We start from the raw sequence: 27245 nt of genomic DNA, 5'->3' as shown, positions 1-27245 counted from the left end.
CTACCGGTCCTCTCCATCCCAGTCGCATCCGCACGTACGTACCCGCAGTGCCTCCCCATGACTTCCAGGACGAAGGTCCTCTGGTGGCTGGAAAAGAGATAAAGGAAACATCCACTTAGCACCACCGGGAAAGCAGACAGAAATGCCTGCCTTGTGTTTCCAGCAGGTACCTGAGCTGCCCCGCAAATGACCCACTTTCTACACAAGCAAATGCTATTGTGAGTGTGTTTCAAGCTCTTTCCAGCAAAGGGGCTGCAGCAGCGAGAAGCACCTCCCAGTTGTGTTTTATAGCAGGTGTGCTTGTGCCAGACACGCTCACGCTACCAGGACACGTGTGTGCTCTTCCCAAGACAACGGCTCTGCTGGGCAGCGTCAGCTGCTTCTCGGGCCACAACCGTGGGTTGGAGACCGCCCGCAGCAAGGCAGGACACGACAGTCACAGAGTCAGGTCCACACCCGGGGACCACAGCCTTTCCACAAACGGGAAACTAACCGTCACCAGTGACCCTGGGAACCCGAAGGGGACATGGTTTGCCACCGGTCGCAGTTCCACTGGGCATGGCCCTGAGACAGTGGCAAGTGCCTCATCCACGAAATGGAGGCACGTGTTCCATTTTCTTTCTCACGTGGCTTTCGTGAAAGTGCTTCGGAAACCCAAGGGCTCCACAGAAGGCATTATGGTAAAGGTTCTGCCATGAGTCTACAGCACGGGGACAGAAGGTCTCTGCCTCATCTACATGCTCGGAAACCCACAGGTGAGAAGCGGAATAGGTGGGATGCTCGCCCAGCTCTGATGACAGCTGTGCAAACTCGGGGCTTTACTTTGTGATTCCTGCAGGAGAGCTTTGGGTGGGACTTTATGTACTGCTTTGTCTTTTTCTTTTTTCTAAATTCTCTCCAATGAACACTTTTTTCTTTTACAATTGGGAAGCAGTGACTTTTGAAAATTGAAAATAAAAAGTAAACCAATACAAAATTGTTTCTAATATCAAGTGACAAGGCTTGTGGAACCTTCCAGAGCGGGCACTGAGGTCTCCGCAGCCCATGTCTCAAGCCCAGGGCCGCCTGCCCGCCCGCCCACCGGGTCCCCATGGCCACCACCTCTGGGCAGTCGTCATGATGGCGTCCACCACCTCGATGATGCGGTGCAGGGCAGAGTCCGTGCCGATGGTCATGTCGGTGCCGCAGAAGTCGTTGTCGATGGAGCCCACCATCCCCACCACGTTGAGGTACCCGTGCTTCTGCACCTCCTCCGTGCTGATCTTGCCTGTGGAGGGACAAGCCGCATGCCCAGGATGACACGGGGAGGGGGGAATGCACGCTTCGACATGGGTTTCCTACCCACTGCATCAGATCTGTACGCGACCTGATCCTGCATACTGACGGAGAGAAAAGCCGCACAAAGGTGGAGCTGGGGACAAGACAGGAGCAGTCATTTGACACCCAGACAAGAACACCGACCCAGGTGTAAAAATTAAAGCAAGGGGGCTTCCCTGTAAAAAAAAAAAAAAAAAAAAAAAAAATTAAAGCAAGGAAGGATCGCACGCTGCAATCGGTGGATACAATTTGACTTCTGTCTGGCAACGGCCTTGGAAAACGGCCTGGCTCTGAATAAGACACGTCACCACCCCAGATCTAAGTCTGAAAGAATATTGTACAACTGGTATATTGACTTCTTACAGGCCCATGGGGGCTAATTAGTTGCTGGACATCTACTTAGCGCTCTCAGGAAAGACCACCGGGGATGGTAGAGCTGCTTAAATGGGACCAGAAAGGTCAAGGTCAAGGGGGAGGCAGCTATCCCTCTCCTGAGTTACCACCCCAGGCGCCTGCCTTACACCAGAGCACGGTACAGAGACATCGTTAGGTCCTCTGCTGCTGGCGTCTGACAGCCCCTCTCCATTCCCCAAACAGATGTCACAGAACTTGGAGTCATCGCTTTAGCGCAAGTTTACGCTTTTCATAAGGTTGCTATTAGTCCAATTTGCTTCCACTGGCCATATTTTATATTAAAGTGGAATTTTGTAACAACATGTTTAAAAGACAAAAACCACAGAATATATAGGTTTCTTGAAAATCCCTTCCTATGATAAAAGACCATCCAGCAGCAGGTCGTTACCATCTAAATTCAAGTCTTGTAACAACTGATAGAAAGACCCCAGGGGAGCTGGGGGGGGGGCAGCCATGGGCGTCTGAGGACAGGTGTGAGCCAGAGCCACACACATGGCTGCTTGGCTTCGCCTCGAGCCCCTGACCCTCCTCTGTAAAGTGGGGATCGATACAAACCCTCTCAGGTGGTGGTCATGAGCAGTGCACAAAACCGCCTATGTCAAAAGTGGAGCCATGCCTGGCACATAGGATGGTGGAATGAATGTTATTCTTATTATCGTTACTGTCATTATTTGAGGCACGAATATAAGTGCTGAGGTGGCGACTGTAAGATCTGCATCGCCACCAGCAGCAAATACCTCTGGGACAGTTAAGCAGGCAGAATGTATGAACTCAAAGCTCTCTGAGGGGATGGGGAGACGAATGGGGGAGACAGAGCCCCACGAGAGTAATGTGCGTGGAGACAGAGACACACCCTCCCGGGCCAGCTCCTCCAGCAGCCCACTCCACTCCTTCCGGAAGATATTGGCCCCGGTGAGACTCCCGTCCCCGCCGATCACACACAGGTTGGTGATGCCCAGCTGAAGCAAGTTATGAGCAGCCTTCAAGCGGCCTTCCCGAGAACGGAAGTCCTTGCAACGGGCGCTGCCAATAATGGTCCCTCCCTGGAAAAGAAAGAAAGCCGTGTTTATCTATTTCCTCCCATTTGGACAGAAAGATGGACAGATTGGTGCATGTGAGTGCTGATGTAAAACCACAGGACTTTCAAAGCGTAGGTTTCCTTCCTTTTCATCTTTTGAATCGATCAACTGTGAAAGTTTAAAGTTTTCCCATTTTTAGCTCTACCCCAGAATTCAATGGCTAAAGACGCTGCATCATTCCCAAGGGGAACAGAATAGGGGACGGAAACAAGGATGAACGGCAGCCATCAGCTAAATGCATGGAGCAGAAGAGTCTGCAAGGTAACAATAGCTGTCCCGTGGGGAAGCTGCACCAGCACAGGGAGGGCTGGACCCCGCACACTCTCTGAGCCTAAGACGGGCCCAAGGCCGGTCAACAGCCACAGCCAGAGAAGCACTGTGTCCAGCGGGCCCAGGTAGTAAGACTCCCCTTCTGTTAGTCAGGGCTCCCCACAAGTGCCAGCAAAGTAGAAATCTGTGAGCCAAAGGGATTTATTTTTGCATGAGATCTGCCCCACCCCTCCCTGCCCACACCCCTTTTTCAGGCTTAAATCTTAGCTGGATTATCCAAACTTCTGGGAGAGAGAAATCATGATTTTTCATACTTTGTTTTTCAAAAGCAAAGGATCCCTAGTTGTATATAGAAAAATTCAGGATGCCTTTACACAAACCCTGCACACACTGATAAAACTTCAGTTTGTGTGTGACCTTCCAAGTGCATGCCTCTTCATAAAGCAAGGTGGCCATCAGCAGAAGTGATCCTCGGTTAATGATGACGGTCAGTGTGACAGGGGTGACGTCAGGACCTGGCACAGCACCAGGAAGCCTGGGTAGAAGGTGCAGGGTGCAGAGCAAAGATAAGCCAGTCCTCTGGACTTTGATTTGACCAAGAGCGATTAGAGGGTCACATAATTTCTATCAACGGGAAGTCAGCAACCCATAAACATTGAGGAGATAACATGGACAGGGCCCCAGGAATGAAACCCAGGACCGAGTGGGTTGCAGAGAAGTGGACACCAGTCTCTTTCTTTCTCTCTCTCTCTCTCTCTCTCTACACACACACACACACACACACACACACACACACCAACCATACTTGTATTTTGTATCTTTCTTCACAATCACCATAGTAGAGTGGAAATGCTCTCCTCACACGTGGGTTTCCTGTCTGGAATTCAGATGACAATGTCCTGACTTTTTGCAAATATTACTCTACCTAAGTATCCATGGTTGTCCAACTTTCCTTCAGCCTCTTCCCAGGAGTAGTAGAGCAAAAAGCCTCAAGTGCAGACTTGAGAGTCTGTGACCGGCATTTCAACTCACACCCCACTAGCATCCACCACCGCCCCCCTCCCAGCTTTACTGAGATGCAATTGGCATACAACATTTGTAAGTTTAAGGTGCACGCTGGGATGATTTGATACATGTATATATTGTGAAATGATGACCACCGTAAGATTAGTTAATACCTCTATCAATCCACATAGCTACCTTTCTGTGGCAAGAACCTTCGAATATATAATACAGCATGGTTATATTTTTAAAGGTATAGAACATGATAACTCAATATTGGTGCACATTGTGAAATGATCACCATGATCAAACTAATTAACACCTCCATCACCTCATCTGGTTACCTGTGTGTGTGTATGTGTGGTGAGAACATTAGTCTCTTAGCAACTTGCAAGTATATAATACGGTAGTGTTAACTACCGTCACCACGCTGTACATTAGATCCAGAACTTATTCATCTTATAACTGGAAGCTTATGTCCTTTGACCAGCACTTCTGCAGCCCCCTCAGTCCCTGGCAACCACCATTCTACTCTGTTTCTCTTGAATTTGCCTTTTTTAGATCTATGTATCAGTGAGATCATGCAGGGTTTGTCTCTCTGTGTCTGGCTTGTTTCATGTAACATAATGACCTCAATGTTGTCCTACATTGCTGGACTTCCTCTTTTATGGCCCAATAATATTCCATTTATATCTATATACCATATTTTTTTATCCCTTCTTCTGTTGCACTAGCACCTTCAGAGGGAATGGGACCGATCTCTTTTCTTTCAATTAAAAGAATACTCAACGTGAGTCACACATGAATACATACATTTCAAAAGATCAAATCGCAAGAGCTTTTCATGAAATCCATTCCTTCCATGTAATCTCTTTATTTCTCAACTGACTTGGAGTCTTCACTAAGCTACATTGTTCCAGGAATTTATTACACATGAAATATTCAGGCAAGAGGTTCCTTTAAGTTCCACGTGAACAACTGTTTCGCCTGAAGCGGTGATTACTTCATCCTTGTGCACACCAAGGAAATCAGCCCTGTCTGGGTCAGGGCAGAACAGGGATGCTGTGTTCCCACTAAATTCACAGCCCCGGAGGCTACCAGTCGGGATCTCTCCCATGCTTTGTTACACTGATGCCAAATGACTCCCAAAACCCAACAGGCAAGGAGATTTGCCACTAAACACACAGTACCAACAAACCAAAACTGCCTCAACGTTAATCTACTCTAAAAAAAGATACCAGATCTCCCCCTTCAAGTGCCACTAGCCATCACATGTAACTTTTTCTTGCAAGGATAATTCCTTAGTGTGCATGATGCAGAGCTTCTTAAAAAATTTAATTAAATGACAAATTAAGAATGTTTTCTTTCCATGCGAGTAGATAAGAATGATGCCAGGCAGCACTTCAATCTGTTGTAGGTATTACTGGAGCATAAGCACAAGAGGTTTCAAACCGAAGAGTTAGAGAGAGAAGCAGGATGGAAGCTCAGCACGTACCACTTGCAGGATGCTGGAGACACTTTCCCAGTCAGCTTCCACAATGTTGCTGCCACCATCCACCATGCCCTGGTAACCCTGGGGGAGGGAAGGAACATCTTTTTAAGACTGGGTTCAACTGTGTTGAGACATTAATTGATCCATGAGTTATGGAAAATGGAAACTCCGATGACAATGAATCCAAATTCCTAAGAGCCCTATGGTGAGAGGACACATTGTAACACTAGTGCTCCTTCCAAGCCGTACATTGTGGGAAAGCCTCTTAAGTTTCAACTCCAACACTGGGAATTTCCACCCAGACTCATCCAGAGTAGCACAGGGAGTCAGATAGTTTGCTTGGTGTCTACTGGCTCCTGAGAGATTGCAAACAGACGTATTTACCCTAACACTGTTGGTGACTCAACACAAACTCACGGAGAGCAGTGGTGTCAATCACACCGCGTACAGGAAAGCATCTGCCGGGTAATCCGCGACTCTCCACACACATGAAATAGGGTCTAAAAGCACAGCTGGATGTCACCCCATCCTCATCTGCCTTACCTTCCAACTAGTGCCAGTTTACTACACTGAGGGGATTCTGGACGACGATGCACATTTGACCAAAGACAATTACATTTCAACTCTAAATGCATCTCATTCTCCTCACAGATTGTCCAAGATCAAGAAGGATCCTGCGCCACAGCTAAGACTTGGCACGGCCAAATAAATACTTTTTTTTTTTTAAAAAAAAGGAATGACAGAAATGTTCATTTGCATCTCTATCTATGTGACTCACCTTCCAGGGCATTTACCCCTGAAAAGGAATAGGCATTAGCCATTTAGAAAAGTTTGTCATAATAGATTATTGTTGTGGATGCCTATCTCCTGCCTCGTGAAAGTCAAGAGGGAAGGAAAAAAAGGAATATAGATTTTTAAAAATTAAACAGCCCATGGAGTATGGAGCAAAAATTAATCAACAGTGCAGCCACCTTTATGGGCGATCAATTTGCATATTTATAGGTGTAAAATTTCCAACAAAATATAATACATATTATGATATATGACATTATAATTCTTATGTATAACACTGTTATAAAACCTAACACTAGATTATAGACATATTATTTATATATTTCATGTATAATATACACATATTATATATCATAAACTTTGTACATTCTATAAATGAACCTGCTCTCAGCTTCTCCCTTTTCTATTTGATTCCATGCTCTTTTCCTTTCCTAGCTGTCACATATTAACACAAGACTATACACACATGCACATATGTATTTATATATTGATACATTATATATAATAAATATCATTCATTATATACTGTATAATTATATTACACACATATTAATTACAATACAATACATATAATATCAATATTGTATAGAAATACATCTATACCCGTGTGTGTGTGTGTGTGTACAGTCTAGTGCTACACATGTGAAAGATGCTCCCTCGGCCTCAGGACAAGCTAGGACAGGGACTCCCATAGCCTGGCCTTCACGGAGAAGCAGTGGAACTTCCTCCAGACACACCTCGGTCCAACTCTAAGATCGCTTTTATCTTTTTGTCCCCATCTCCCTTCTTTCTGGAAACCGTAGACGGTGTACATTTTTAGCCTGTTCCATTTAGAGTACTGAGCCTGGTATGGCTGTTACCATGGAGGGCAAGGGTGACAAGCGTGAGTGTGATGTGATCCAGCACCCCCATCCCCCCCCCCCAGAGGGAGCGCTTATCAGAGGTGTTGTTTAAGTTGCATCCCGGCACGTAAGCTACCTGGGACCGGCTGGCCCGCAGACCACCCTGCCGCTCCAGGAGTGGGAGCAAAACAAGGTCCTCTCCTCTTCTAAGTGGCCCCCAGGGAGCTTCTTTCCACAGAACATTAAAAATAGGTAGACAGACAGATGATAGGCAGCTAGACAGTGGCGGACAGATAACCGATAGTAGGTGACAGGTGACACGGATCAGAGATACTGGCAGAGGATAGACGGGAGAGAGAGGGAGAATGTGGCCTTAGGGCTGCCCTTTCAACGACCTCTCCCTCCTCCAGACTCCCAGGCCTCTGGTGGGAATGACGCTCACCCTGCGTGCACAGGGCAACTGAACAAACCACAGTCAGTGGACTTTCGTTTCCAAGATGCCTGGGAGGCAGGGAAGGAGAAGGCGAGCAGCCCCGGGGCCTGGGGCCAAGTTTCAGACCTTCGGCTGCTGTGCTGACGTGCACCCTGCGGGGAGGGGTGATGTTTAATCATCCAAACCCAAGTGCTTCTGAGAATGAGAGGAAACTTGACGGTAATTCAGTCCGAACAGCCGGCACAAAACCAGACCGCCTCTGGCAGAGCAGAATGGGGAACTGGGCTGACCCGAAGGTCTTGACAAGACAGACAGTGAAAATCTTCTAATGCCCTCACACTGATAGCCACCGGGGAGATTTCTGCACACTCAGCCCTAGGTAAATAAAGAGACTAGGGAACCAGTCCCCTAGTCTCTTACAAGGATGCTTACAAGGATGACGTCAACATAGCCACAGGGTCAGGGACTGCCGTGGGGCCGTGTCAGCTGTGCAGGTGACAGCAGCAACTCCTAGATGATTCCTGCAGCACCTGCTCCTTAGCCAAGCACCGGGACGGTTAGCTGCTTAATACCTGCCCTATGGGGAATGAAAACATTTCCTTTCCCTTGATTATTTCTGAGAATTTAAATACGGATCTAATAAAAAACATCTGCAAATCCCTTTGCTCCTACAGTGAGAACATGGCAAACCGTTCTCCAGACCGTAACGCTTATTCTGAGAAGTAAAATGTTCTCCAGAAAGAATCTGCTTATTTTGTGTAGCCTAAATACATACAATAAAGAAAGTGACTAAGAAAGTGGATGATTTTGCAAGTGTTGCACTCAAAGCAGCTCTCTATTGTGCCCATGGGCTGGGCCATAGGAAATGACTCACTCACTCTGTAGTTTGTGAAGTTGTTAGGCCCATGGAACATCTGAATAACAACTACCAACTACAGTTTTAAGTTGTCTTTTGCTAACACAGAAGATGTTACTAAGTGAGGGAGACTAGTTTTACACAAATGTACCATGATTTATAAATTCAGAGGAGGTTTTGCAAGTCTCCTTAGAAGGTTGAACACTCATTGTGACACAGCCAGAGCCCAAAATACTTTCTCAAATTCTGTTTCAGGATCCGCCTTCCGAGCCAGTTCTATGATTCACACAAGAAAGGCAAACCGTAAAACACTGGAAGCCACGCTTAGCTTTGGACCAAAAGTAACACTGTCTCGTTAGTCCTGGTTCATAAGGTGACCCCAGGAGACCCTCGGCTGGTTGTATCAAATCCAGCGCTGATCTGTCTAAGAACATGCCAGAGGCTCTGAAAACATCTTGACTTCTTGTCTGGGATTGTTTTGAGCAAAACAGGCACAGTCTCCCAAAGGATTATGTAGGAGACGCTGCCACATGTAGGGGTATTTATAGGCATTTGTTAAATCTGTTCTAAATAGGGTAAGAGTTAGTCCACCTGAGGGTGGCTTTCGCTTATAAGAAATCGCAGGTGTACTGTTTAAAATTAAAGACCCAGAGGGAAATTACGATCTTGTGCTATGGCAAAGTTGGCTTTTTAAAAAAATTTATTTTTAATTTCTCATTCTGAGAGAGAAATTAGTTTTATGCTATAATAAAGTTGGCTTTAAAAATTTTTTAATTTATCTTATTTTCATTTTTTCTGGGAGATATATATCTATATATAATTATGGTATCACTAGTGTTTGCATTTGTCCAGACTCAAACCGTACAAATTTACTATGTACAGTCCTTTGTATATCGATTATACTTTAATAAAACTTAAAAAAGATATTTGCAATATATACCAATTGAAGACAAAGGTGAAGGTGAAAGAAAATTACTGGTATTTTAACTCTGCCTGATGGCAACTTTCCCTTCATTTTTCTGATTACTTTCAAAGAGACGAAGTCTAATAGCCTGCCTCTAGTCCTTTCTACTTATAGCCCACTGAATTAGTTGAATTAAATACAGAAGCTTTAAGGCCAGTTCTTGCACTGAAGCCAAGTAAGATGCTTCTGCTCCGTTCAGTCTCGGCTTTTTGTTTCAGAAAACTGTCGGATGGGTCCCCATGTCTTCTCAACTTAGTGATGCTTTTCCCGAATCCTGGATTCTTCGGTCAGCAACTCTGTTTGAATGTCAAGCATTCCAAGGACCAGAGGAAACAATCGCTAAAAAGATAACAGTATCTAGAAAACACTTTGGAAGTGTGTTATCACTGACATTCAGAGACTTCCCCAGGGGTTCCAACTAAATACCTGTGTTTGTTTCCTACAGAATGAAGGTTTTCCAAGTTAATTCCTTAATAAATAAACTTTTCGCTTATAGGATTTAAGAGCCAGCACATAGAGGGGTTGGCTCTGAACTGCTCAAGGGTTAGTAAGTGCATTGTGCCGAGCCAGGTGTGGGTGCAGGAGAGACAGGCGGTGACGGCTCTCCACGTTGATGGTTTTCAAGGTTTGGGAATCATGCGTTTATTCAGTGCATAGGAGACACATGCGCAGAACCTCAGCTCACACACTTCCTCCCTCACCCAGAGCCTGCTCGGCCCCCACTAGGTTCTAAATGCACAGACGCCCTGGTCCAGGGAACCAAGTCGCTCCTGCGTGCTGATTTCACAGCTTTGGGGAAAATGCCTTTAGGTTTGTCCTTGGTGAGATTTGGTCAACTCCAAACTTCTGAACGGGTTACAACACTACGAGTCATGGTACAGCCCTGAACTTTGAGCTTTTGGAAACCCAGTGATTTATTGAGCCCTCTGGTGCTATTAGATTTCTTTAAGCCAAAGCTCGTAATACACAGTTCCTGGTATGTTATAAACCAAAAGTCACAGCAGGACAAAGCCAGTCGCATAAGCCAGCCCTCTTCTCTCACAGTGAATTATGTACTTAATTAGTGGTATCAGCTGGCAGGGCAGAGGCAGGGAGGGAAGTGATCTTTTTTGCAACTTGGGCACTAAAATGGTTCCTAGAACTAGGTGGTCTAAGCCCAAGGCAGATGTTGACGGTGTGAGGATCAAGCCAGATCACATGGGAAGGATTTAGCTGGACCTGGCAGGGGGCAGGCATGCAGTTAAAAAGGGTGCTCGGGGGCTTCCCTGGTGGCGCAGTGGTTGAGAGTCTGCCTGCTAATGCAGGGGACACGAGTTCGGGCCCTGGTCTGGGAGGATCCCACATGCCGCGGAGCAACTGGGCCCGTGAGCCACAACTACTGAGCCTGCAGGTCTGGAGCCTGTGCTCCGCAGCAGGAGAGGCCACGACAGTGAGAGGCCCGCGCACCGTGATGAAGAGTGGCCCCCGCTTGCCACAACTAGAGAAAGCCCTTGCACAGAAGGGAAGACACAACACATCCAAAAATAAATTAATTAATTTTTTAAAAAAAACAAAAAAAGAAAACAAAGAAAGGAAGGTATCAAGTAGAGAGTATCTATAAAAAAAAAAAAAAAAAGGTGCTCAGGGCCGTAACAGTTCACCAGTTCACTCTTCCAGGCGTGCATAAGCCAGCCTGCCACCAAGAAGGTAGGTCTCGCCCTGCATTCCCCAGGTCATCCACCTTTTGTGAATTAATTTAAATAACTCAACCAATCCAGCAAGGGGCACGTCAGCCAAAGGGCCAGGCGGCACCGCCTCTCTCCCAGCTGCACAGCGAAGCTTCTACCTATACCTTCCGGCATCGCTGTTACAATTTTTAGACAGGCGTTAGTGGTTAAGGAGTTCTGTCTTTAAAGAATTTAAAATGCAGAAATGGTACGTGTAAAACCTCAAGGAAATGAGACAACTGGACTCTGGTCACCTCTCTTGGCCTTCACGGAACTATTGGGGCACAGGTGAGGGTGGTGACCGCAGGCGAGAGCAAAGGGGTGACAAAGCCAGACACGGCCCCAAAGTTGACTTTCTAACCTGCTCTCTGTGCGGGTGGGTGGCTTTACCATCTGTCCTGCGCACACATCTCAGGATCACAGGACACCCAGCAAAGCCACCTGCGTCTCCCTCCCTCCCTCCCTCCTGCTCGAATCCCCTGCAGGGACGAGCCCGGGGTTCTGACAGAAGAGCGGAGGTGGTGGTGGGATGAACTGGGAGATTGGGATTGAGATATATACACTAATATGTATAAAATAGATAACTAATAAGAACCTGCTGTATAAAAATTAAATAAAATTAAAAAAAAAAAAAAAAAGAGCGGAACCTCAGCTTCTGGGCCCGACTGCCCATGCTGCCCTCGCTGGGAAAGTGAGTTTTTGTTGTCCTTTGGTCACAATGTGACATTTCTCACTTGAAAACTTGTGAAAGCGGGCAGTTCACCATATACAAGAAGAAAAATAATGTGCCTTTGTGGCAAACAGAGGCAAGGAAGGGAGACAGGGTACCAGTCTATTAACTGACAACTAAAGCTTGCTCATCATCATAGGATGCCAGGCCGGGATGCTCAGCGCCCTGACCAAGTGCAGCTCAGATTCCAGGCTGGTCCGAGAGGGACCCAGGGCTCCCGTGAGAAAGCCGCTCACTGGACCTCCTGTGATGGCCGAGGAGACCAGAATGTTAGCTCCCAATCTTGTTCTGATGTCCCTGTTCTTTCACAGTAGGAAGTCCTGACTCACCTCACCCATTTAGAATGTGTTGTTTGTAATAAGAAGATTAGCTGCTGAAAGTGATGCTCTACTCCTAACCTTTCTTCAATGGGTGACGATGGGTGGGCCTGATATTCACAAATGCTGGGCTTGAGGAGGGCCAAGCCCTTACGAGTTCTTTTAAAGAGCAAAGACTTTTAAGTTAGTCATAGATAAAGAGCTATAATAAGAATAATGACTTCTTTTAATCTGCAGGAAAATCTGCACCTAATAGGATGTTGACCCTGCATACTAAATGAAACACATCTAGACTATTTCTGTAGCCGAGATCAGAGCAGGTAACTTAAGGACTCTCCCCACCCTGATTCTCATCCACCTAAACCTGGGACAGTCCACCCTGAGCACAGTCTTTTGCAAAAGGTATGTAATGTACTCGTCCTCACTGTCTCCAAGAAGCTTAAGGAAGCTCTATCTAAGGAAAACCCCTATCTTAAAAGGAAAAAACAAATAAATCTACAAGTGGCTTGGTAGGTGGAAAGAACGGGTTAATCCACACCCCACCCCAACCCTCCCTGAATGGCGCCCAAGGGTTGGCATGTATCACACGTAGACTTGTCCCAGATTTACAGCAGGCCCAGTGGCAGCCAGACAGAACAAATCCCGTGCCAGACCTTTAGCAGAAATACCAGTGTTTTCCGATCAATATGCTTCCCAGATGCTTTCTACTCAAGAAAAAGCCAAAAAAACTCCATTTAAATAATTGATGCTGACCTGTTTAACTGGTTTGATGTTGGTAACCTGGAAAGCTCTAGCTGAACTTAGAAACTAGACTAGGCATGGACAAATGTGTTGGATAAATTACCAAATGATTCTTTAAAAAAAAACACACAAAACCAAACGTCTTCTAAATTTGAGCCCCAGTGGGTATAGGATGGTGGTCCCCAACTAGAGGACATCTGCTGACATCTGGAGACATTTCTGGCTGTCACTGCTGTGGGCTTGGGGGTGATCCTGGCTTCCGGTGGGCAGAGGCTCTAACCAGGATGCATAGCCCAGCACCTGCACCCCCCAGATCCTCCAGCTGCAGGTGCCAACACTGCTGAGGCCAGGAAGGAAGCCATGCCCGACGGGATGTGACCCAGACTGCAGACATGTGGACGTCCACAGTCCTGAGACGGTCCACAGGGAAGTGATTCACCTGAGCCCCTAGTTCTGTGCCTGGCAACAACCAGAGGAATCGAAGGCACCTGTAGCATCATGGCCCCCTTGCCCCGTTTGTGCACAGATTTTTTCCAAGTGCAGGACGGGTAAATATGATTTTCACCAGACAGACGAGGAAGCAGGGCCAGGTTAACGTGTTGATTCCCAGCCATTGGCTACATATGTGGGTCCACAATCGCTTCCCCAAACCCTAGGGGCAGGAAGTGTGCCAGAATTTTGAAGGCTAGGATTTTAAGAAGCAGTATGGACATTATGTGTCACCTGGCACTGTCAGCAGCGTGAACAAGCCTCCCCATTCCCCTCCTGCCCCCTCCACCGCCCCGGGGACAGTCACACTAGAGGGCGAGTCCGGGTTACATGCAGCTCCACCAAGGACTGCTGCCCAAATGAGTTCGGGCAAAACTGGCAGGTTTTAGAGATTTTTGGATTCCAGAATTACAGATGCAGAGTCGTTACACCTGTAGTGAAGGGATGATTGGATTTAGGGAGATAATGTTGATACTGTCAGTGCCCAGGCCCTGGGTTGAGTGATCCCTGAGGCAAGGCTGACACTGAGGACCCCCTTCCATGGGGACGTAAACAACAGGCCCTGTTCACTAGAATCACTCTTTTTGGGGTGCGGGAGGGGGTGTCACGAGAAGCACGGCATCACCTCCTAACAGGAGATTTCGGTTCAACTGTATCCACCTCTAGGCTGTTTCTATTTCCCTCCAGAACATACGAACCTCAAAGTTCTGACCATTCCTAGGGCCGACCCACAAAAGCTGTGCTCAGTTGAATGCTCTGAGATGCCCGTAAAGCGGTTATCATGAGAATCAGACTCACTCCGATGCTGCCCCACACAAGGGTTCTCTTTGGCATCTTCCTGACGGAGGAACCAAAGAATTCCCTGCTCCCTTAAAGGGGGTGTATCTGTTCAGACTCAGGATGCCTTACGGCCCACCTGAGGGTGGGCAGGAAGCGGGGCTCCCACCGGCCGACCGTCCCCTCACCCCCACTCACCCTCATCCTGAGAGGACGTGAAGAGTGCGGCCCCAGGACATCAGGAATAAGATCCCCGTTACCCATGAGTAAAGTGGGCCCAGGAGCCCTTTCGGGTTGGCAACGTGGGAATAAATCTGGCTTCTCTGTGTCGAGATTTCTCCAAAGTGAGCCCAAATGTTCTTAAAAGGGAGTCCAAGTGTTGGTAGGCTCAGTCCCACCTGATACATCCCCCTTCAATTCCTTCATTTTGAAATGTACAAAGTCTGGTAGGTATGAGTCAAAATATACCACAATGTCCCCAGAATACAGACACAGCCGCAGGACACAGTGCCAATAAAAAACTAAAACCAAAACAAAACAAAAACAACAAAACCCTCTGATCTGAGAAAGATGATGTAAAGTTGACCAGGCACTACATTGGTTGCAGTACCCACAGATGCCCCACCCCCCGACTCCTCCCACCGACTTTCATGCCAAACACAGATGTGGCCCTTTGTTTAAGGCAGGGCATCACTGACTCTCGGCATCCCTGACGCATCCCATGCGATGTGGCATGTTGAGCAGCATCCCTGGCCCACGAGATGCCAGTGGCACCACCAGCCCCCTAATAACGGGACGATCAAAGACTGTCTCCAAGGCACCAATGTCTGGGGGTGAGACATGCCCCCATCACTGGTTTGATGGGGGTGTGAGCTCCCATCTCAGCCCTGTCAGCACCGAGGACTGACACAGAGAAACTGAACCACCCACAACCAGTCCGCTTCCTCAATGAAGTAACTAAACCGACTTCCTTCCCTTCCCTCCTGGACCTGCAAGTTGGTCTTGAAGATCAAATGAGTCATTATAGGGATGGAACTGCATCCCCGCCAGGGAGGCAACAAGAAGGGCAGTGGGCTAGGTGATCAAAGGTTTCCTGGGGAACAGGCTGCAAACCGGAAGCCTAAGGACATTCGTCTACTGCAAGTCTGAAAGCATTTTGTTACTCGGAACAGAAAAGCCTGATCTAAGGGTGCTCCACCCTCAGATGTTTAAAGCACGTTCACTCATCAGGCCAGCCTGGGGTGCCTTCTCTCAATTTCTAGGGCAGAGCAACCCCTCCCCAAAGTAAAATAAAACAAAAAGGCAGAGGAAACTGTATGCCAGGCACACTCTCCAGTAGCAGCAGGAAAAGAATCAGCTTCAAGGTCAGAGGAAGGGGAAGAAGCAAGGTACGCGACTTCATCACGGCAGCTAACGTGCTCCCTCCATGTTAATGGTGGGGCCATGGCTGCCAGGCAAGGCCCAGGACAGACGGGCATGAGAGCAGTTTGGCCCTAAACATATCCCAATAGAAAACAACAAAACTATAGCTCTAAAAAGGCTTTGATAAGACCCACTGTTTCAACATTGTCCAAATCAGGTGAATACAAACCCCAAGCCCACAGAAACAGTTTTAAAAAGCAAACCGGGAGGAGGAACCAAGATGGCGGAGTAGAAGGACGTGCTCTGACTCCCTCTTGCGAGAACACTTGTGGCTCACCATGGGGACAAGGACACTGGCAGAAGTTCTGGGAAGTAATCCTTGGCGTGAGCCCTCTCAGAGTCTGGCATTAGCCCCACCAAAGAGTCCAGGTAGGCTCCAATGTTGGACTGTCTCAGGCCAAACAACCAACAGGGAGGGAACCCAGCCCCACCCATCAACAGTCAAGTGGATTAAAGTTTTACTGAGCTCTGCCCACCAGAGCAACAGTCAGCTCTACCCACCACCAGGCCCTCCCATCAAACCTCTTAGATAGCCTCATCCACCAGAGGACAGAGAGCAGAAGCAGGAAGAACTACAATTCTGCAGCCTGTGGAACAAAAACCACATTTACAGAAATACAGACAAGATGAAAAGACAGAGGGCTATGTACCAGATGAAGGAACAAGATAAAACCCCAGAAAAACAACTAAATGAAGTGGAGATAAGCAACCTTCCAGAAAAAGAATTCAGAATAATGATAGTGAAGATGATCCAGGACCTCGGCGGGGGGACGACGACAATGGAAGCAAAGATCGAGAAGATGCAAGAAATGTTTACCAAAGACCTACAAGAATTAAAGAACAAACAAACAGAGGTGAACAATACAATAACTGAAAACTACACTAGAAGGAATCAATAGCAGAATAACTGAGGCAGAAGAACGGATAAGTGACCTGGAAGACAGAATGGTAGAATTCACTGCCAAGGAAAAGAATAAAGAAAAAGAATGAAAAGAAATGAAGAAAACCTAAGAGACCTCTGGGACAACATTAAATGCAACAACATTTGCATTATATGGGTCCCAGAAGGAGAAGAGAGAGAGAAAGGACATGAGAAAATATTTGAAGAGATTATAGTCAAAAACGTCCCTAACATGGGAAAGGAAATAGCCACCCAAGTCCAAGAAGCAGGGCAAGTCCCATACATGTAAACCCAAGGAGAAACATGCCGAGACACCTAGTAATCAAATTGACAAAAATTAAAGACAAAGAAATGTTATTGTAAGCAGCAAGGGAAAAATGACAAATAACATACAAGGGAACTCCCATAAGGTTAACAGCTGATTTTGCAGCAGAAACTCTACAAGCCAGAAGAGAATTCAGCACCACCAAACCAGCTCTACAACAAATGCTAAAGGAACTTCTCTAAGTGGGAAACACAAGAGAAGAAAAGGATCTACAAAACAAACCCAAAACAATTAAGAAAATAGTCATAGGGACATACATATCAATAATTACCTTAAACGTGAATGGATTAATTGCTCCAACCAAAAGGCACAGCCTTGCTGAATGGATACAAAAACAAGATCCATATATATGCTGTCTACAGGAGACGCACTTCAGACCTAGGGACACATAGAGACTGAAAGTGAGGGGATAGAAAAAGATATTCCATGCAAATGGAAATCAAAAGAAAGCTGGAGTAGCAATACTCATATCAGATAAAATAGACTTTAAAATAAAGAATATTACAAGAGACAAGGAAGGACACTACATAATGATCAAGGGATCAATCCAAGAAAAAGATACAACAATTATAAATATATATGCACCCAACATAGGAGCACACCAATGCATAAGGCAACTGCTAACAGCTATAAAAGAGGAAACTGACAGTAACACAGTAATAGTGGGGGACTTTAACACCTCACTTACACCAATGGACAGATCATCCAAAATGAAAATAAAAAAGGAAATAGAAGTTTTAAATGACACAATAGACCAGATAGACTTAACTGATATTTATAGGGCTGATATTTATAAATATTTAAAAATATAAATATTTATAATATAAATATTTATATTTATAATATAAATATTTATATTTATAATATAAATATAAAATAAACTAATGGGACCTAATGAAACTTCAAAGCTTTTGCACAGCAAAGGAAACCTTAAACAAGATGAAAAGACACCCCTCAGAATGGGAGAAAATATTTGCAAACGAGTCAATGGACAAAGGATTAATCTCCAAAATATATAAACAGCTCATGCAGCTCAATATTAAAGAAACAAACAACCCAATCCAAAAATGGGCAGGAGACCTAAATAGATATTTCTCCAAAAAAGACATATAGGTGGCCAAGAAGCACATGAAAAGCTGCTCAACATCACTAATTATTAGAGAAATGCAAATCAAAAGTACAATGAGGTCTCTCCTCACACCAGTTAGAATGGGCATCATCAGAAAATCTACAAACAACAGATGCTGGAGAGGGTGTGGAGAAAAGGGAACCCTCTTGCACTGTTGGTAGGAATGTAAACTGATACAGCCACTATTGAGAACAGTATGGAGTTTCCTTAAAAAACTAAAAATAGAATTACCATATGATCCAGCAATCCCACTACTGAGCATATACCCAGAGAAAACCAGAATTCAAAAAGACACACGCACCCTAACGTTCCATTGCAGCACTATTTACAATAGCCAGGTCATGGAAGCAACCTAAATGCCCATCAACAGACAAATGAATAAAGAAGATGTGGTACATATATACAATGGAATATTACTCAGCCATAAAAAGGAACAAAATTGAGTCATTTGTTGAGACGTGGTGGATCTAGAGACTGTCATACAGAGTGAAGTCAGAAAGAGAAAAACAAATATCGTATATTAACTCATGTATGTGGAAGCTAGAAAAATGGTATAGATGAACTGGTTTGCTGGGCAGAAGTTGAGACACAGATGTAGTGAATGTATGGACACCAAGGGGGGGAAACCGCAGTGGGGTGGGGATGATGGTGTGCTGAATTGGCGATTGGGATTGACATGTATGCACTGATGTGTATAAAATTGATGACTAATAAGAACCTGCAGTATAAAAAAACAAACAAAAAACAACTAATACTAAACTTTCTTTGGGTTATTTCTATGGAAATATGTTAATATATGTTAATATAAATGTTTCAGACATTACCTGAAATTTCTAAAAATCTTATATGTTTTGGTATAATGTTATAAGTCATAATTCTAGTTATTACTTTAAAATGTATATCTCAGAAATAAATTTGTATATCTCAGAAAACTAAATTTCCTCATCAATTGCATTATTATAAACTTTCATCAAATCTTTAACCGTGGTCAGTTTTAAGTCTTTTGTCATTTACAGACAGTTCTGGGTGTACTCTGATGCTTTCGCAAAAATGTTCCTATAAAAGGGTTTTTCTTCAAGGAATTCATGGAAACGACTATGACAAGTACAGGTTTCTGGTAACTGACTATACTGCTGAACTGAATGAGTAAGCATTTTCAGAACTCTAATGGTTTTCCATTAGATGATTTCATAAAAGTGCTAACAAAAGATCAACATGAAAAAATAATAATTACACGGGACTGAGTGAACTGATGAGGATGATAATTTTTGTGACTTTCTGTTTGAATAAAAATAAATAAATAAATAAAAAGATAAAAAGCAAACCTAAGCCCAGGAAAAAACATCTTTCCCGCAAACGATAAACACATGGTCATTTGGACCAACGAGCAAAACCTGTGAGCAGTTACTTCTCAAGGAGAGAAAATGACTCAGTAAACAGACTCCGGAGCCCTGGCCAGCTCTCAGCAAGGTGGGCCGCACACACAGAACTGGCAGGGTTGGTGCCACCTGTGTGCCCGGCGTGGGCCTGGGATGGAACAAAGAAATCACTTTGGCAAGACACACTGAGACCCGTTAGGACGACTACCCCTTTTAACTCGGCAGATGCCGTATCCTGGGATCACAGCAACGATGCAAAGCATAGAACAGCTTCAAATATTAACCTAGAGCTTGCTGTGTTAGGATAGTTGAAAAATGGGCAGTGACCTAAATGTTGCCGGTGGCATAGGAATGCAAGGATCAAGTAGCTGAGGGGTCAGGTAAATGATGAGACATCAGGTTGATGGAATTTTACACAGACATTTACGCGATAGTTGTGGAATGTACGTTAACACATACAAAATTGTCATAACACACTGGCAGGTAAAAAACATAGTATACAAAATACATTTGCTATGGTGCTAATAATGTATATATTTCCTTCCAGTATTTCACATGTATTACACTGGGAAGAATCAGAATAAAATCCTAACAGTGATTTTGGAAGAATTAAGCAATTAAAAAAACCATTCTCTTATTTCCATTTTTAAGCTTTATTCTGTTTTATAAATTTAAAAACTAAATATGTTATTTTTTCTAATAGTTTTTGAAATAAATCACGTGGTCCAAGCTGTATGGGTGCCTTCCCTCCAAACACAACTTACTTCTAAGCTGCCAGGACCTCAAAAGCAGGAGATAATGGGCCATCTGTTTGCTTTCAGATGCTTCATTTTGAAGTTAAGGCATAAAGAGATACTAGGGAGGTGGCCTGGGTTTTACATTAATGATGAAAAGCCCAAAGTGGCCACTCTCCCCCCCATTCAGCTTAATGTTTATTCAAATTCAGGCCCCAGTTTTAGTGACTATATCATGTAAGGAATGAGAACTGCAAATAAGTACAACCAGTTTGATATCATTAATCCTACAAGAACACTAGGTGGATATCAAAATGGCATTTTGAGCCCCGTTTCATCACCTTTCTCCCCTTGTTCCCTAATACAAATCTCACAGACGTGCATCTAGACCGGGGGTGTAACCTCTCCTGGTACCTGGGCTCCCCTATTGGTACCCAAGTTTGCCCGTCACCTGCTGCCCCTTGCCTGCAGTCAGCAGCCCCAGGCACGCGTGAGGCCCCCAAGTGAGTACGCGGCAGCGATTCCTGAGAGTCAGAGAAAGCGGGAGGGGGACGTGACACTGACCTCATAGATAAAGTACACTTTGGCGCCCGCGTATATTCCCATGCGCACGACAGCTCGGACAGCAGCATTCATACCTGCAAAGGAATAAGGACAGTAGTTACTGAGGAGGCTGGGGAGAATCTAGTGATGCCATTTAATTAGCTGTGATGGTGGGAAAACCGTGTAACCTCTCGGACGGCCCCTATGCAAAGTGCTCACAACACAAACCTCCAGGCTTAGTGCAGGGAGAAGAGAAAAAAGTACAAGGCAGGGACCAGCATGTTGTGGCCTAGTCCACAGATGAACAGAGCCTGGAGCACTGCTGGTTTAGAACATCGCTGTAAACACACTCGGAATATGAGCGACCTCAATTTGGTGTGAATCCGTAGGTTGATTCCATCCAATTGCAAAACAACAAAGGAGAGATGTTTGTTTATAGGTAGCCAATTTCAAATAGGCCTGAAAAGGCCATTGGTCTGGGGAGGAGATGAAAAATTATTACCAGCTACTAGTGTAAAAGAAAGTAATTTAGTCAGTGGCCTTAAATATAAATCATGCAATTTTATTAAAAGATCCAATTAAACCAGTATACTATAAATAATACCTAATCAAGATAAATGTAGGCCATTTTCCACACTTCCCCAGAGGGCCTTGAAGGAAGTTAAAAGTGCAATGTATCCTTGTATAAAACTGCCACACTCCACTCTGCTTTCCACTGAAGCCCCATTTGGGGGCAGCCAACTGTGCGATGGACCATAAGTCTAGACCTACGTGAACAGGTCAGGATTTCACATCTGTAAAACCCTGTATCATCATATCAGCTGATGAACAAGGCCATCAGGAGAGCAGTGAGAAGGGAGGATCATTCCTCTCGTTAGGGATGCAGTCCCGAGCCTCAGAATATGCAGCACCTGGGCATCCAGCCTAACTGCTCCTGTGCCAATAGTTCCAATCTGCCTCCTTCGTAAATTTAAATTTTGGGAACAGACTTCAGGACTAAAGGTGTTGGAGAACATGGACCATACAGTAAGTGGTACTTCTGGTAAGTAAATAAACAAACGAAGGCACCTCGGGTCCCAGGGAATATACTCCACAGACAAGGAGATTAAATTTGTATGTATTTGGATGGTAAACCTGCTCAGAGGATGGTTACAAATTTACAAATTACATTGAGCCAGTTTGGAAATCTGGAATGAGATCGTTGCCTCTGAAAGGTGACAATTTTGCAAGGCTACAGTGTTCACAGAGCCGGAAAAGCTGGAAATAAATCCATGTTAAATGTATATCTAACATCTACGCACAGGTAGACATTATGTATTTGGTAGTCTCACCACTTCATGTTCAAACCTAGTTTATTACACGAAGGATTTTAATGACCTACTGATTCATTGCTGGCTGTCTCTCATACCCTCAAACTCAGCATTTCAAGATGCAATAAATCATTTCACCTGCGTCATCTTCACCTCCGTTTCCTATATTCTCTCACTCAGATCAGCAAAACTTTTCACTCTCACACAAGCTGGATACTCATACCCTCCACAGCTCCTTGCCCATAAAACTGACATTTCCCTCCCCAAACTTCCCCTGAATCCACCATCTCCCTCTAACATTATTCACGTTATGGCCAGAATGAGTAAAGCAGCTTTTCCTCTTTTGTTATTATACAAGTAATTTATAAATATATTCTTCTTATTAAAAAAATTACATATGTCGGAAAAGGCAAAGCTGTGGAGACAGTAAAAAAAAAAAGTCAGTGGTCGTTGGGGGTTGGGGGATGAACAGGTGGGGCACAGAGGATTTTTAGTGCAGTGAAACTGCTCTGTATGACGTTATAATAATGGATACACCTCGTTATACATTTGTCCAAACCCATAGAACGGGCAACACCAAGAGTGAACCCTAAAACATCAACTATGGACTCTGGGTGAGGATGACGTGTCCATGTAGGGTCATCAATTATAACAAATGCACCAGCTGGTGGGGATGTTGAGAGGGTGGGGGTGGGTCTGCATGGGTGGGGGCAGAAGATAGAGGGGAATCTCTGGAACTTCGCCTCGGCTTTGCTCTGAAATCTAAAACTCTGAAAAACACGGTTAAAAAAACAAACACAGATGAGGCCGTGTCTTGCTTTCCCATGCCCGCCCCTTTGGAGTGCAGTGCATACACCCTGTAGACGCACTCCCCTTGTGCTAGCTGTAATCTCACACACTTTTTTGAGATGTTTTCTATGGTAGCATCAGCATTCTCTTTCTCAAACTCAAAAACGCCCAGGTTCCTCCCTGGATTCCCCAGGGCCTGTGCTCATAAAACCAAGCTCTTCAGGTGAGATCTCCAGCCCCCCGGGCTCTTCCTACCTGCTCAGTCCCACCTGGATGCCCCATCTACACGTCAGGACTGCAGCTCCCCCAGAACTGCCACCACGTCCCGGAGGGATCCTTGCTCAACCTCCAGGAGGGACGGGGCTCCTTCACCTCCAGGAAGGCTTCCCCACCGGCCTTTCCTCACCGGCCTTCACTACACCCACATGGGCGACACACCTGCATCTCATGCAGGCAGCCTCAGCTCTCAGGCCTTAACCGAACGGATAAACGAGCTCCTCTCGGCCCCTTCCCATAGACCCCGCGATTCTAGGACTTTATTCTGTGGCCCCTGAATCGAGAGACTGACCACCAAACGCTGGAGCCCTACCAACTCTCCATTACCAGGACGCAAGCGCACGAGTTAACGCCGGCTCCCTGGCCCTCGTGGGGTGGGGAGGCTTTCATAAAGGCATGAATAAAGAGGAGTTGGGGGATTTTAGAAAGTGCAAGTGGAGAAAAAATGGCAGAAGGAACGACAAGTGGGACACTATCCAGAGGTGACCCCAGGGGTCCCCATGTGGAAGAAAAACATGCCCAGGGTGACCCCTGCCTGAAAGTTCTGACCACCTTCACAGCAGGCCTGGGGCCTGAACTCCCACCCTGCCCCATGGGGTTGAGCTGGACTCACCTGGGAAAGCGGCCCGTCCGCTCGGGGCTGGTCCCCCCTCAGCCCGCAGCAGGCCTGGGGTGAGGGTTGTTGGGGGGGGGGTCCCTGGTCTGGGAGGTTCCTGAACACCGTATTCCTCCCAAGTTCCCCCGAGAGTAGGCTCCGCCCGTCTGAGCCTTAGCGCCACCCCCCCAAGGCTTTTATTCCAGGGTCGTTAAGGTAACTTGGCTACACCTGCTGCCTTTCCCGTGCAGCCCGGAGCTGGCCGCCTTCTGATTGGGGCCTGAGAGGAGCTGTGGTAACAGCTCGGTGGTAACCAGGGCTGAGTGCTCTGAGCACCTGAGCTGATGCTCCCAGAAAGCCTGCGGGGCCTGGGTCCTCCTGAGAGATGAGGAAGTCGGGCTCTAAGTGGATAAATTAACAGCCAAGGGACCAAAACTTGTAAAAGGCAAAGCTGGAGTGTAAACCCTACTCTTCCTTTTATTTTAACTTAAAAGACGTTATAATTCCCTCTAGTAGGAAGGAAACTTGGAGAAAACAATGCCCATGGGGCCCCAGTTCTTGCCTAATTGTTTGGGGAGAGGCCGGCTCTCCACTTGAATTTGGGAAGGACAGGACAGAGCTGCTATCTAGCGCTGGGCCCACAGGTGAGTGCCTTTAAGGAAGGGCCCAGAAGACAGAAGCCAAGGACACAGGAAAGGCCAATTTTCACCGACAGCCTCTTTGACACACGCAACTGGGATTCAGACATATGATTTGGGGTCTGAGGGCCTTGTGGGTGAGCAGTGCCGATTTTCTTGTTCTGTTGGATGCTGTCCTGTCCTGGACTGTCCACAGAGAGCACAGGGCACTCCAGCTGCTGTTTTCAATAAACGTTCAGACATAGTTGAGTTCCTTCCTTTTGTTTTTGGTTTTGTTTTGGCAGCCAGGCTCTGGAGTTCAAAAAACTTCCCTAATTGTTTCCATGGGAAACCATCATCCTGCCACCAAGAAAGAATCTTAGTATTTGGAAAGTATCCTCTTCATCACTTGCAAAAATTAAAACCCTCGTCCTCAGGGAATGTGCAGACTTGCTACGGGAACCAAAAATAAATAAATCTTGAAAGAACCAAGGAGCAGCTAAGTGGAAAATGTGAGAAAATTACTTTAGGTGCGCTAGAAAGAAGAGACATTGTTTTCTTGATGTGACGTATTCTCAAATAGGTTCTTACTAAAGCATCATGCACGTAAGATAGTCATTAAGATAACTTCTTCCTTGAGGTCAGGGAGGCCGTGGACCCAAAGGTTTCCTGAGATTCTGTTCTGGTAACGTTTATTTATTTAAATTTATTTATTTATTTATTTATTTATTTTTGGCTGTGTTGGGTCTTCATTGCTGCACGCGAGCTTTCCCTAGTTGCGGTGAGCGGGGCCTACTCTTCATTGCGGTGCGCGGGCTTCTCATTGCAGTGGCTTCTCTTGTTGTGGAGCATGGGCTTCAGTATTTGTGGCAGGTGGGCTCAGTAGTTGTGGCTCACAGGCTGTAGAGCGCAGGCTTAGTAGTTGTGGCACATGGGCTTAGTTGTTCCGCGGCATGTGGGATCTTCCTGGACCAGGGCTCAAACCTGTGTCCCCTGCACTGGCAGGCGGATTCTTTTTTTTTTAACATCTTTATTGGAGTATAATTGCTTTACATTGTTGTGTTAGTTTCTGCTGTATAACAAAGTGAATCAGCTATATGCATATGTATAATCCCATATCCCCTCACTCTTGCGTCTCCCTCCCACCCTCCTCATCCCACCCCTCTAGGTGATCGCAAAGCACTGAGCTGATCTCCCTGTGCTATGCAGCTGCTTCCCACTAGCTATGTATTCTCCATTTGGTAGTATATTATGTCCATGCTACTCTCTCACTTCGTCCCAGCTTACCCTTACCCCTCCCTGTGTCCTCAAGTCCATGCTCTACGTCTGTGTCTTTATTCCTGTCCTCACAGGCGGATTCTTAATCACTGCGCCACCAGGGAAGTCCCTCTGATAAAATTTAAACTTCAAGTAATTTGTTAAAAACAAGGACTGTGTTGATTCCAATAAAATAACTGGGGCTTTGTTTTACTTCCTATGTGGTCTGAAGAGTCTAATAAACCTCCTTACTTAGCCCTTTATGACTGTGTGGAGCTGTTTCCCCTGCATATTTCTCAGTGCCCATAACCACTCCCTGACTAATTTCAATATTTAAATTCCCTTTTGAAAAATAAGATCTGGTGCTTAATCCTCTTACCGGTTTCTCCCTGACTATATGGAGTTTTCACCTTTGTACCAAAGCAAGGATGTTAGCATAGGTCAGAAAACAAACTTAAAGCGCACCTTATCTTGCTCTTCCTACTGACGTTCTCCATAAAGCTTCCTTGTTTAATAATTCAGGTGTGGGAGGGGAAAAAACGTCCTCAGGAGAAAGTGTCGGGATGCTGGATCCCCTGTGAATCAGTTACCAACCGGGGGTTTCTCATCATCCTGAAGTGTCCAAATCACCTAGTCTTGTCTTAGATGTCAGGGACATAAATCTCTGAGCGGGTTCAATCATTCATTTATTCATCCGTCCGTCCATCCAGGACACACGGATGGGGTGTCTTTTCTCTGCTGGCACTGCCGGGCGATGCAGTGACAAAAGAGGGGAAGGTCGTGGCCCTGGTGGGGCTTGTTGCAGCCGGTAAACAACACACAACACACACACACATTTCACCCAGAGGTGCAGGAGAAAGAAGGAAAGCAGAGCAGGGCTGGGGGTTGCCATGGGGGTGTGCAGAGGGGCAGCAGCCGCCTTGAGACGTGCCATTTGGGAGAGAATGGAAGACGGTGATGGAGGCTGGCCAAGTGGCCATCTGGACGTCTGGGAAGGAGGACCACAGCAGGCCCAGGGCCACTGCAGGCACCAGACCACTGCCAGAGGTCCCCTGCATGGCCCCTGACTGTGACATGAACACGCAGGAGGGACCGTCTGAACCTGAGCGATTCACACACCCCTCCCTCTAGACCCCCATCCACTGGGATCCCCACCGACCACACCAACACGCACTGGGGCAGACACACGCTGGATTTCAAAGGCTCAAGATGGAAAAAAGAATGTGAAACAGCTTATTAATCACCTTTGTATTGACAATGGGTTGAAACATTGGACTGAAGAAAACAGAGGCTTAAATTAATTTCACCTGTTTCTGTTACATTTCCAAACGTGGTGACTAGTTTAAAATTACACAATCACATATAAGCCTCATCTCTGCCATTTCCCTCCATCTTGACCCTGCTTTTAACCCCCAACAACGCATGTCCATCCGAGATCCTAATGCAGCTCATTCCCTGTGATGATTTTCCACTGGTTTTCCCACTATTCACTGGTATGAACATTGTGTCAAGAATGTCCTTCTGCAAGCCTGCCTGTCCCCACCTGGGCTCCTCGCTCGGCCTTTCTTCCTGCTGCGTGGACCAGCTCCAGCCTGAGGCTCCACTGACACAGCCCACCCCCAGCTCACCCTTCACGGCCCAGTCCGGCTCCTCAGGACACTGGGGACCCCTCCACAGCCCTCCCCTCCTCTCTCCACAAAGCCGCCCTCATCAGAAGCAGCTGGCACCCAGGTGGCTCCCAGGACAC

General features: G+C 46.1%; 1 protein-coding gene across 1 annotated transcript in view; it reads right to left on the bottom strand.

Annotated features, from left to right (window-relative positions):
- The window catches only part of PFKP (phosphofructokinase, platelet), a 75983-nt gene that overhangs the window by 41972 nt on the left and 6766 nt on the right, over nucleotides 1-27245 (bottom strand). Inside the window, exons 2-6 of the mRNA XM_024753914.1 lie at nucleotides 20676-20749; nucleotides 5578-5655; nucleotides 2585-2774; nucleotides 1102-1267; nucleotides 43-87 (exon numbers count right to left, since the gene is read on the bottom strand). Of these exons, the coding sequence (XP_024609682.1) occupies nucleotides 43-87; nucleotides 1102-1267; nucleotides 2585-2774; nucleotides 5578-5655; nucleotides 20676-20749 (553 nt within the window). The remainder of the gene's footprint in view (nucleotides 1-42; nucleotides 88-1101; nucleotides 1268-2584; nucleotides 2775-5577; nucleotides 5656-20675; nucleotides 20750-27245) is intronic.

The sequence above is a fragment of the Neophocaena asiaeorientalis genome, unplaced genomic scaffold (genome assembly GCF_003031525.2).
Source record: "Neophocaena asiaeorientalis asiaeorientalis breed wild unplaced genomic scaffold, Neophocaena_asiaeorientalis_V1.1 scaffold1044, whole genome shotgun sequence".
NCBI classification, from domain to species: Eukaryota; Metazoa; Chordata; class Mammalia; order Artiodactyla; family Phocoenidae; genus Neophocaena; species Neophocaena asiaeorientalis.
Note: the sequence above shows the minus strand (reverse complement) of the source record. Positions and strands in the feature narration are given on the sequence as shown.